At 38.6% G+C, this 13,187-nt stretch overlaps 1 protein-coding gene across 25 annotated transcripts in view; it reads left to right on the top strand.

The window, feature by feature from the left end:
* ADAM22 (ADAM metallopeptidase domain 22) overlaps positions 1 to 13,187 on the top strand; it is a 226,515-nt gene that overhangs the window by 176,245 nt on the left and 37,083 nt on the right. For all 25 annotated transcript variants that reach the window (XM_046020360.1, XM_046020365.1, XM_046020359.1 and 22 more), the window contains exons 18-22: positions 4,011 to 4,091; positions 6,862 to 6,912; positions 7,137 to 7,200; positions 9,454 to 9,559; positions 11,723 to 11,842. In XM_046020360.1, the coding sequence (XP_045876316.1) occupies positions 4,011 to 4,091; positions 6,862 to 6,912; positions 7,137 to 7,200; positions 9,454 to 9,559; positions 11,723 to 11,842 (422 nt within the window). The remainder of the gene's footprint in view (positions 1 to 4,010; positions 4,092 to 6,861; positions 6,913 to 7,136; positions 7,201 to 9,453; positions 9,560 to 11,722; positions 11,843 to 13,187) is intronic.

Raw genomic sequence — 13,187 nt, 5'->3', positions numbered from 1 at the left:
TTTTAGAATGCATCTTTAGGCACATGGTTTTCATCCTCCCAATAGCATCCCAGACCTGTCCCCAAATATTTAAACCTTAACATCATGACTAAAAGTTATTTGAGGCTTACCTTTTTCAAAGAAATCAATTTCTTTTTTCTCTTCTCGTATAAAATCTGACGCAAGGTTTTACATTAGCTGCTGTGAGGTGTAGGATCCATCTCCGTACGTGCACTTCAGGGAGTCAGTGCCTGTGACTTACCCAGTAATTGGTACAAGTTCTTAGTAAATATTTGTTGAATGAATAAATGAATATGCACAACACTCTCTTACTGATTATTTGCTGATTGGCTATCTTTAGTCTAATGAGTTAAGGGAGAGTGGGATATGAAGCTATCGTAGTAAATATCTGCTGAGTGCCAGAGATTGTGCTGAGCACTTCTGATTATATATCATCATGTATCTTGTTTTCTCAGTCTTGGCAGTGTTGACATTTTTGGCTGGATGCTTGTTTTGTTTTGAGGGTGTGTCTTGTGTATTGTAAGTTATTTAGCAAATCCCTGACTTCTGCCCACAGATACAAGCACCACCCCTCCTAGTTGTGACAACCCAAAATATTTCCAGACATTGCCCAATGTCCCCTCAGGAGCAAAATCCCTGCTGATTGAGACGACTGTCATGGATAATGCTCACAGCCACACTTTTGGGAGAGGCATTATTACCCTTTATTCCAACTGAGCAATCCTAGTCTCAAGGAAGAGATATAACCTGCATATGCTCATTCAGCTATTAAGGAATAGATGTGACGTGTCATCCCAGATCTTCTGGCAGCAGTCTCTGTTGTTTCTACTTTACTGCTGTGTCTCTGGCAGCTTTTTTTTTTTTTTTAATATTTTATTTATTTGACAGAGAGAAATCACAACTAGGCAGAGAGGCAGGCAGAGAGAGAGGAGGAAGCAGGCTCCCCGCGGTGCAGAGAGCCCGATGTGGGGCTCGATCCCAGGACCCTGAGATCATGACCTGAGCCGAAGGCAGAGGCTTTAACCCACTGAGCCACCCAGGCGCCCCCTCTGGCAGCTTTTTAAGACAAGCAAGGCACTGGCAGAGATCTCTGAAAGCACTCTCTGAAAAAGAAGGATTAGGTGCACCTGGGTGGCACATTAGGTTAAGCCTCTGCCTTCAGCTCAGGTCATGATCTCAGGGTCCGGGGATGGAGTCCCTCATTGGACTCTGCTCACCGGGGAGCCTGCTTCCTCCCCTTTCTCTGCCTGCCTCTCTGCCTACTTGTGATGTCTCTCTGTCAAATAAATAAATGAAAGCTTTTTAAAAAAATTAAAAAGGAGGATTAAATCGAATACACAACAGACATTTTAAGACTTCATTTGTATCATCTGTTTAGTCTCTCAGCCTCTCCACCTGCATCAGAAGGGTTCCCAATCATTTGTTTTTAATCTTCGATGTTTTAGGTCTGCCCGCTTATAAAATGCCCTTTTGATGGATAGAATTAGGCTTTTTGTGATATGAACATTTCAAGGAACAAGTACACGAAAATAGAATTACAATATACACAAGAAAATGTCATGATTTTAACTGTCTCACAAAGTTAACTGCAGCAATTCCAGTCAAGTAAGAGGTTACCACTTTCTCTATCCTGTACCCCCAGTTCTTGCCCCCATCCTAAACTCCTGGAGGAACCAGAGGCAGGATAGTGAAATGAAGGAGGGGGAATAGAAAGTATGCTGAGAGGTGCGCCTGGGTGGCTCAGTGGGTTAAAGCCTCTGCCTCCGGCCCTGGTCATAATCTCAGGGTCCTAGGATTGGGCTTTCTGCTCAGTGGGAGCCTGCTTCCCCCCTCTCTCTTGGCCTGCCTCTCTACTTGTGATCTCTCTCTGTCAAATAAATAAAATCTTAAAAAAAGAAAAGAAAAATACGCTGAGAAAGCCCATGTATCTATTTTTCGATATGTATTTATGCTTAAAGTATCTATAAGTCAGAGTTGGCAAACATTTTGGGTTAAAGGGGAGATAGTAAATAGTTTAGGCTTTGTGGGTCATGAGGTCTCATAGTTACGGAACTCAGCCTTTGAAAGCAGCCATCAAAAATACATAAACAAATGAACCTACCTGTGTTATAATAAAACTTTATTTATAAGCACAGGTGGCCATCCACTTTTTGCCCTCAAGTCACAATATGCCAATTTCTGCTATAAAACACTGCCCATTGACTTATTATATTTTTGTGCACTCATTAGTATGTGAGTTCCAAGAGGGCAGGGATTTGGGTCAGCTTATCTCCTGCTACGTCCCAGCACTGAGAGCAAGTTATCCTTCACTATGCTTTTTTTTTTTTAGAAGTTTCTTGGCACTTCTTGAACATTTACACTCTTATATAAACTCCATCTTAAATCTGCTTATATTTCTACCTCAGACTTTCTAAAATTATAGTTTACGCCAATTCCAAGAAGTTGGAAGGAAGAGAACCAGAGTATATGAATTTAAATTTATTTCCTTATTTTCATGGTCTATTTACTCCACTAAAATGTGAGTTCCTTACAAGCAGGATTCTTGGTTTCGTTCTCCGTGGAGTCCCCAGTGGCCAGAAAGTGCCCAGCATATTTTAAGTGCCTAATAAATACTTGATGAATGAATGAACACAAATTTTGTTAGGATCTCCTAAAAAAAATTCTCTTGAAACCCCGATTGGAGTCGGCACTATGCCGTTCATATTCTTGGAATGATGGGAAACTCAGGTCCCTGGAGGGTTTTGAGCAAGGAAGAGAAGAAGAAAGTTGGTGGGAGAGAGAAGGTTCTGAATAATGTGTATGTTTATATGAGCAGACACAAAAGTGGAAGTTTCCAGCCCCTGGTATTATTAGCATTTTAGGGAGGGAAAGAGAATGGGATTGAAGAGGAGAGTGGGGAAGATGATGACTTTGTGTATCTGGTTTTTTTTTTTTTTTGATAATGAATACCCTTGCAATTTGTAATTTTAGTGAGCTTAAAATTTTATTTATAGGGGCGCCTGTATGGCTCAGTGGGTTGGGCCTCTGCCTTCGGCTCGGGTCATGATCTCAGGGTCCTGGGATTGAGCCCTGCATTGGGTCCTCTGCTCAGCGGGGAGCAGAGAACTCTTGCTGCCTGCCTCTCTGCCTACTTGTGATCTCTGTCTGTCAAATAAATAGATAAAATCTTTTTTAAAAATTTATTTGTAGGGGCGCCTGGGTGGCTCAGTGGGTTAAAGCCTCTGCCTTTCGCTCAGGTCATGATCCCAGAGTCCTGGGATCGCGCCCCGCATCGGGCTCTCTGCTTGGCAGGGAGCCTGCTTCCTCCTCTCTCTCTCTGCCTGCCTCTCTCCCTACTTGTGATCTCTATCTGTCAAATAAATAAAAATAAAATCTTTAAAAAAAAAAAAAAATTTATTTGTAACTCCTACACTTATAAGGAATATTTGAGGTGGTTGAAATTAGGCAAGAGAAAAAAGAAAAGAGAAAAACCCCTCCTATGTGCAGGTACAAATAATAGAAACATTAGACAAGAATAAAAGACCATGCCTTAGATCTGTATAAAAATGAAGCAGGAGATAAAGGACAGTATGGGAGGAAATCGCTTTGCCAGAAAATCTAACTTTGCAATTCAGCTTAGAATGTAATGTTCAGACTCTTGGCAGTTGAGATAAAAGAGAGTAAAGCTATGAATGTGCTAGTAAGAATGAAGAGTAAAGTGAAAATCCAGAACCTTTTTTGGGAGGAAGAATTACTAGAACTTGGAAAGACTTGTCCTTCTGGGGAGATGGATCATCCAGATTGATCCTATTTTAGCAGACATCTCAAGACTTATGTGTGATGACTACGCAGATTATTTCATACACGATTAAATGAACATTTCCTTCAGTCATGTGGTTTTCAGAGACTACCATCTTAAAATTACTTGCAATATTCCTATCCAAAAATAGTCATTTTGCTTTTTTTGAGATAATACCGCAAGAGATTTTTTTCCTTTGGCAGTTTTGCCCATCGATTTTTGTTCATTTTAGTTTCAGCCCATGGGGACCGTGTGCCGAGAAGCAGTAAATGATTGCGATATTCGCGAAACGTGCTCAGGAAATTCAAGCCAGGTAATTTACAGAATCGTTACTCTAAAACTGACGGGAAAGAGCAGGGGTGGCTTCCACCCCAGGCAAAACGTAAAGGGACACGATGTCATGTCTTTTTCACATCAGTTCTCATTCTCTCTTTATTCTCAGGGATTTCAGTTCAGTAATCAAAGTTTGAGCAGAAGTGCAGCATCATTTTATCTCAGTGTTCAAGTAACCTCAGACTGCATGCGTGCCTTAACTATTTTGTTTTTGTTTTGAGTAGAGAGTGGAAGGCATTGCTTTTTGTTCTATTTTCTCTCCGGTTGGTGGAAACAGGAGCCAGTCAAAGCAGAGAGACCCACAGAGCCCAGAGTTCTGAGGCGGAGTCTGTTCTTATGTCTTGACACTTTTTTTCTGAGAACACCTGCATCACCTCACCCATTAATAACTGCTCTTGAATTTAATGTCATGTGCTTGGGAATGGGGAAGATGGGGAAGCTGATAAACTTTGGTGAGGGCTCATAGATTTCACATAGTCATTATATACACAGGCAGTCCTCAGTCTGCAGGGTAGTGCAAGGCCATAACAATGACTGTGCAAGCTGAAATGATGTAAGGGCTTCTTGATAATCAATGCAAAAAATTATAATTGTTCTGTACTCTTTAAGAAATGTTGTCAGCCTATTAAAACCTCTCTGACTCTTGGTTTTAAGCAAATAGGGAAATGAAAAAATGAACAGATTTATTTCGCATACTAAAAACAGAAACATTGAGAATTACAAGTTTTTTTTTTTCTTTGCAAAATCCTCATCAGTAGTAGTTTGGGCTGTACATGCCTTCTGGCCACAAACCTCAGGATCCATAGTAAGCATCTTGTCTATGCCGTATTTAATTGACTTCCTTCTAAGTTTGGATCAGCTTCAACATTTTATCCTTTGCATTTTCAATGTCATGAAATATCTCCAAGAGATGTGATGGTGTGAATGTAAGGGTTTTTTTTGTTTTTTGTTTTTTGTTTTCCAAATAGCATATCAACATGCCCAGTCAGTGATTTTTTTTTGCTGTGACTCAATTTACGTTTGATTTGAATTTCACTTCTAGGGTCATCATTTTTCATTTCTTTTCTGCATTTTTTTCTTTGCTGGCCAATTCCCTCTTATGATTACCAGTTTTATAAAATGGCACATGCTATTACCCAGAGACAGAGAGAGGCAACACACCTACACCTTTGTTGTCGGTGCATGGACTAAATAAACACAGACAGTGACCAGTCACTGCAGACTTTGCACAAAGTGACAAGATGGGTCACTGACCATGATTAGCAACTGTTAGATGCCTAGTGATCATGGACTGAAGGGCTAATGCTGTGTGCCATTACTCACAGTTAATACACTGTGGTAACTGAAATTGCAACTGTGTTGTTGGGGTACTGATGTCATTTCACAAAACCATGGCATCTGAAATTCATGTGTATTGGAACTATGCAAAGCAAGGACAGCCTACATGTTTTTCCTCTAGAGAAGAGGGATTCAGTAGTGGTATACCTGCATTAATCATAAGAATGTTTTGCTTTAAAGGTAGTCAGTCATCCTAAGAGACTAGAGATCTTTCATGTGAAAGTATTTTCTTTTCTTACTGTCTAATTAGCATTGTTTTTCTAAGCTAACACTTAGTGATGATGAGGATATGATGAATAATTGCCTTGCGTTCCTGGAGGAAAAGTATATTAGAGTGACTTTTTTGGAATGTGATTATACCATAAGCAGGAGTTTTAAAACAGAATCCAAAATCCAGAGATGATGTACAAAGATGCTCTTGTTGAATTAGTTGTAACAGCATAAACTGGAGATAGTTGGAAGTGAGTATTGTAGTACATTGGTTACATGGTTTGTTAGCTCAATGCAGGATATTATAGCTAGTAAGGATGATACCTACAAACAAGCCTGTTGTGACCTGAAAAATTCATGTGATGAAAAAGTAAAGGGAAGAAAAAAAAAAAAAAAAGAAAGAAAAAGTAAAGGGAAGAAGCAGGATATAAAATGTTGTCTGTAACTTGATCATATACCCATACTTTAAAAATCAAATTTCATAGAAAAAGGTGGAGAAAAAATATACCAAAATAAAAAAAATTATTGTCTTGGGTGGTGGGAACCTGAGAAACTTTGTCTTTCTTTCTTTATTTTCTTTTTTTACATTTCCTAACTTTTCTCAAGTGAGTATATAATTATTATAAAAATAAAACAATGTATGGTAAATTTTAAAATACTGTTTATTAAGAATGCTTTGCAATTTTCTGCAGTTGCTACGGGAAAAACAGGGCTATAAAGCATGTTTTTTCTCTAATGTGCCCAAGGTGGACTTCTGCTCAAGAGGCATTTTAAGAGTAAGGGCCGTGGTGCTTCTCATGGTAAAAAAGAGGAGACTGGTTATTTCTCCATTTATGTTGGCATCCTCCTTGCTTTTGTTTTGTGCTCTTGTTTTTCTTGCTCCGAAGAACAATGTATATTTATAAAGCAAGATGCTCTGAAATGTTAGGGTTGGCTGAGTCATCATAGCTGTCCATTCTTTTTATTTGCTAATGGGTGATCAACTTTTTGCCTCTGATAGATCCATATTTTTAGGGGAAAGTGCACCAATTGTTGTATTTCCTTTTGCTTCCTCTTGATCTCTTTTGTTTTTATTTTCAGATGTTTTAAGAGACTTAGCCATACTATCAGACTTTTATTTAAAAAAAAAATATGTTACAGGGATTAGCTCAGCTAGATATTTTGCTGTGCACTTGGTTCATAGTTCTGTTTTCATTTCCTAGTGTGCCCCAAATATTCATAAAATGGATGGATATTCATGTGATGGTATTCAGGTAGGTTACTTCATCTTTACCTACACCTTTCATGTGTGCCAGCATGAAAGAAATACTGAAATCTTACCAAAATAGGAAAATCGTTTAAATGTTTTGTAATCAGTTCTGAAGATAAAAAAGGTTTATAATGCTCATCTACTAGTTCTCCCAGTCATATTTTCTCTTTTTCAGTGATCCAACAAAGCAGATATTGCATCGTTAATAGGTTTGCTTTTCCATTTTAGGGGATTTGCTTTGGAGGAAGATGTAAAACCAGGGATAGGCAATGCAAATACATCTGGGGGCAAAGTAAGTAAATAGCGTGACTTGATTCTTTTCAAAGTATGATATCAGGTCAGAGGACACCTGAGATGGAAGTAAATTTTCAACCACTCTATGACTAGGGGGATTCTCAAAGACACTGAAGGTCTTAGTAGGGGCACTTTTAAAAAACATATTTTTGATATGTAATTTCTTTTATTATTATGTTCAGTTAGCTACTGTATAATACATTTTTAATTTTCGATGTAATGTTCAATGATTTATGGGTTGCGTATAACACCCAGTGCTCATTATGACACGTGCTGTCCTCAGTCCCCATCACCCGGCCACCCCATCCCTCCACCCTGGAAAACAGTATGGAGGTTCCTCAAGATGTTAAAAGTAGAGCTGCCCTGCAACCCAGCAATTGCACTACTGGGTATTTACCCCAAAGATACTGATATAGTGAAAACAAGGGGCACATGCACCCCAGTGTTCATAACAGCAATGTCCACAACCAAACTGTGGAAGGAGCTGAGCTGTCTTTCAACAGACAAATGGATAAAGATGTGGTCCATACATACAATGGACTATTAATCAGCCATCAGAAAGGATGAATACCCATGATTTGCATCGACATAGATGGAACTGGAAGGTATTATGCTGAGTGAGATAAGTCAAGCAGAGAAAGACAATTATCATATGATTTTACTCCTAAGTGAAACTTAAGAAATAGCCTGGAGGACCATATGGGGAAAGGAGGGAAAACTGAAGGGGGAGAAATCAGAGAGGGAGACAAACCATGAGAGACTATCAGTTCCAGGAAACAAATGGAGCAGGGGCACTTTTGTGGAATTAGAGAAAAGCACCTCCTTGGTGAAGACACTTGGCTAGTTGGTTATACCTTTGGACAAAAAAGAAAGTGCCTTTGCTGCCCAGCAAATGAACCACGTGCAGCCTGGAGAATAGAGCAAACCCGGATTTCAGATCCACTTACACTTCTCTTAGCTGAATGTCCTTAAGCAAAACCTGCGCAACCAAATGGGATGGGCGTGGACCCTGGAAAGAGCGTCTTGGCCTCGTGCTGTAGCAGCTGATCTAGAGTTGCTTTTTCTTCCTCAACTCTCTCTCTTGAAGTCTAGCTGATTTTCCTAATTACAGGGGACCTTCTGCTGAGGTAGCTGTGCACATCAGAAGAAAATTTTAATGTTATTGCTTTGAAAGCTTGTCAGACATTTGGAGGGAAATATATAATATTTATATCTAAAATATATTATTTAAATTATATCTCTGTTTAAATGTGTATTTAAGTATTGTGCCATTTTTTTTTGGAAGCAATTTCTGCTTTAAACTCTTTCAGAAGACAGTTTGTATTAGGAAGTAAGCTATAAAGATAATCTTTAATTGTCACAAATCGTGGCTACATTGTTTCTGAGAGGGCAAGTGTATGTCCTCTTCTGAGTAATTGGAGAATGGGGGAAAATATGGAAATACAGGTTTGTGCTTTGAACAAAGAGATACGGTTTTTGTTTCCCCCACTTGAGAAAAACTGTTGCTTACAGCAAGAAGTAGGAAAAAAAAACTGATTATTTTTTTAATGTGATTTTTTTTAAAAATATTAACAAACAGTTGTCTTTTGATTAATTTGCAGAAGTCATTTTGCTCTAACTCCTGGACAGTTCCATCAACCAGCCTTGGCTTTAGTCAAAACAAAGTCCTGACAAAGATGCTGATGTAGCTTAAAATGTTACTTGACTGTCTTAGCTTTAGCATGAATTCAAGCTTGTCTAGAATAAAATTAAATTATTTTTTATAGTTGTTAAGAATTAGCAAACAAGATGAGAAATTATACTACTGTTTCTTGAATTTTTAATTATAGTGCATAGTTATTTTAATAAACCTGTCATTATGATTAATAGAAGTTGCCAAGTGAGAAATTTGTACCTTACATTTGGCACGGACATTAAAATGTGGAGTATTTATTCTGGGAACAATTTGGTAGCATCTTCCTCTCCTTATTGGCCACATTCTGAGGAGTGTTGTTCTAGGAACCTCAATCCCATCCCAGATCTACATAGATCTGTTTTCCAGATTTCCAGTGAGCAGTCATGAAGAATGTAGCTGAGTCATGGGTATTTGTGGTAAAGGACAACTCTTGAGAACCATGGGTACAGTTTTGGGGATTGGCACCATTGTCATGAAGAAGAGCCCGTAAAGGGCTCCTTTTCCCTTACTGCAAACCTTTTGAGAGCAGCTCACATGTTAAATCCCTCACTGACAGAAAACTCTGTTCTGCTTCAGAGGTGATGGCATCGGACAAATACTGCTATGAGAAACTGAATATCGAAGGGACGGAGAAGGGTAACTGTGGGAAAGACAAAGACACGTGGATACAATGCAACAAACGGTGAGAGGGAGAAGTTTGCACAGAGTTTATCCCTTCGTTAATTGCAGATACCACTTTCTGAGCCCCCAGGACATTCCTGTTCTCAGCACCCACAGAGCCTTCTGCTGCCTGCTTCGCTCCTCCTTTCCCAGCATTCCAGCTCCACCTTGCAGAAGAGTCCTGAATCTTAACCCGTATGCTGACCTCTCCCCCAAGGCCCAGGTCACCCTTGCTGCTGCCTCAGGACTTTCTCACCTAGAAGGCGCCTGCTTGCATTTCAAAAGCAACAGAAATTAAAGCCAGGGGAATATATGCTCTATTAACTGGCTCTGACTTCACTAAACCACCGTTTTTGTCGAAGGCCCTCATATCTCACTGTCCTTCAGTTTAGAAGCTTTGCAATGGTCCTTGACTCCACCGTCCCTCTGACACATTGTCCAGACACCAAATCACGGCCACTTGTCTTAATTGATCTCTTCATTTCCTCTCCTACTGCACTGCCACAGTTAAGACTTACATTAGTTCTTCAACTGTTACAAAGGCCTCTTAAGAGTATCTTAAGGCAGGAGTCCCTAGCATGCTGCCTCAGAATATTCATCTACTGAATTGTTTTGACTTCTAGTTCTTCTTTCAAATTTCACTGGTCCTAAGTAAGAATAATGCCCAACATTTACTGAGTACACACTGACTGACAGTTTACATAAGCTATGTTATTTAGTCTTTATGGCAGTTCTCATCTTATGGAGGAAAAACTGAGGCACAGTTAATTCATTTGACCAAGGTCATCTAGCTAGGTGCAGTAGAAGCAGAAGTAGAATGTGGCAGTCTGGTTCCAGAACTCTCCCTGAGCACTCTGTGGCATGTCCTACTGTCTTGTTTAATGGACAAAATGGAACTTTAGCTTGACCCTTTACATCCTCCTCAGTTTGTCCTCAGCCTTCATGTTTTCTTCTTCTTCTTCTTACTCTTCCCAATTCTTCCAAATTCTTGTCATTCCTCACCCATGCATTGTATTCTCCCATCTCCATCCCACTGCTTGTGCTGCTCATTCCTCCCAAAGCACCCTTCATCCTGATTCCATCACCAGTGACCGTCCACTTGGACAACACTGTATAAATTGTTTCTGGATTTACTCTAGGAATAAATCATTTTCCTCTTCTCCAAATTCCCACAGTCTTTTGTACTATTATTGTGGCCCTTGTTCCTTCCCCACCCCGCTTTATAGTTGTTTATGTGTGCAGTTTCTCTTCTCATCTGAATGTATTTCCTTGACTGTGTCTTTTTTTTCCTTTTATATCCTAAACTACTTAGTAATTTCCATGCACGTAAATGATACTTACAAAAATGTTGAATATCTCTTCTCTGTTAAGAAAGTATTTTTGTTTGTGATAGATACAACAAAATGATATAACCTTTATTTTTTAAGGATGAATTAATATATTTTTCTATGTTGATGATAGAAGTTCTAATTTTTCTCTTTTTCTTAAGCTTAATATTTTCTTATATAATATTGCTAGCCCACTAATCATTCTTGATAAGATATTTATTAGTGGATGTGTTTATTTATTATGTATATTAGTAATTAAAAATATGCTAGATATAACACAGTATTTAATACTACTGGAAATATTTTATATGTTAAATTAGAATTGTATGTGGTAGTTGGGGGAATAGCGGAATATATTGAAAAAGGAATCATGAGTCTTTGTGACTGAGTATCTATTATATATATAAGATTCTTTAATTCTGGGACAACAGGTTGAAGAAAGAGCTGTCTTCCCAAAGAGTACCCATCCAAAGGCCATTTATTCACTTGTCAAATATTAAAAAAAAAAAAAAAAAAAAAGTTTTAGCATATCCAGTGGTTGTTCTAGGGAAGGAGATTCTGATCTAAAATAAGTCATTTTGGTGGATAATTTCCTTTAGAGAAATACTTGAACTAATGACAGTAAAGGAAAAGCTAAAAAACAATTTGGGATTTTGGTACCTAGATAACAGTTTCAGAGAAGACACTCTTTAAAGCAGGAGGCAAACTAATTTGGGCTATTTAGCTTATAATTTGAGTAAATAAAATATAGTTGATAAAAAACAAACACTAAAATGAGATAAGATTATTGTTCTAACTGAACAAGGTTTGTTCTCTCTTTGGGGAAAAAAGTAAATAATTGGTATCTTTTAACACAGGGATGTGCTTTGTGGTTACCTTTTGTGCACCAACATTGGTAATATACCCAGGCTTGGAGAACTTGATGGTGAAATCACATCTACTTTGGTTGTGCAGCAGGGAAAGACGTTAAACTGCAGGTAATCATCTCCCCCATTCTCTGAGAACATTGGTCAAGTTACTTTGAGGAGTCCTGCATAGGGTTCCTTTGTTTTTTTCAGTTCCATGTGTGTGAGCAGGCAGAAACAGAATCTAGTCTGTAGGGGAGACCAAGTAAATCCTGACACTAAAAGGCTGAAAAGAAGACAAGAATTAGTTGACTGTGGTTGTCTTGTAAGGTTTAGTTTGCATTTCATTCCTACTAAGGAAAATGAGTCAGAACTCCTGGTTAAGTCAATAGATTAAATATACGTATCTTCTTTTACTCCCTTCTGAAACCCCTCTAAAATGACATTAACTGATTCTTTTTTAGAATTCATGTATTCACAGGGTGGTCGAGAAAGGGAGAGGAGAAAACAGCAACAAAATTTGAGAGTGTGGAGAGCGAATGGATGTGTGGCAAATGATTGTCAAAATTAAGAAAGCAGAATTCCTAAATCAGTAATGGGGAAAATGGAGAGCTATCCTGGTATATAAAGTCATTTCCCCAAAGGCTCAAAAATTGGCAGCATCAGCTACTTCTGGAAGACAGAGTAAAGGATTCAGGGACAGAGAAGGGCTAAAATAAAGAAGATAGTTGAAAGTCTGCCAACAGATTACTTCCTGACTCACCTAAACTGGGGATCCCTCACCCTCCCGTGGAAGATTTGAGCTTTACATTCTACAGATAACCAAACAGGTTTCCAAACTGAAGGACAGCTGGCAAAATTGATGTCAGTGTGTGTGCAAGTGGACCAGCCTCATCAATGTTCAGCCAGAAAGCCCTAAAATTTCCTATCATTTATCTCATTTCTCAACTCAAATATGAGCACTTTATCAGACATGTGAAGAAAGGCTGTAATACACATAACATACGTGCATACACACACATACACAAAAAGATAAAAACAACCAGAAGAAAAGGTACCTGTCGATATTTATGAGAGATAAGATACTTCTATCATGAAATAAGAATAGAGTGCTATTTTTTTAAAAACAAATGAAGAACATTCATAGAAACAAATGCTGTTGGAATAAAAAATATGGAGGTAGAGATTAAACCCAGTAGTTGAAATTATCTCCCAGAAAGTAGAGCAAAAGCAGGAAAGGAGTGAAATGTAGAGAAAACCTCACCAAATTGGAATAGAAAGGATAAACAGAGAAAAGAGTGGGGAAGAAATCATGAATGAGTGACTTAGATTGTCTACAAAGGATGGACTTGAGTGTCCACATTGACAGGCTCACCATGTGCAGGTTCGATGAGTGAACTCAGAGGCACATCTAAACATATCATTATGCAACTTCAGAACCTTAGGACAAAGAAAAGAACCCCAAATATTTTCAGAG

The sequence above is a fragment of the Meles meles genome, chromosome 10 (genome assembly GCF_922984935.1).
Source record: "Meles meles chromosome 10, mMelMel3.1 paternal haplotype, whole genome shotgun sequence".
Lineage (NCBI taxonomy): Eukaryota > Metazoa > Chordata > Mammalia > Carnivora > Mustelidae > Meles > Meles meles.
Note: the sequence above shows the minus strand (reverse complement) of the source record. Positions and strands in the feature narration are given on the sequence as shown.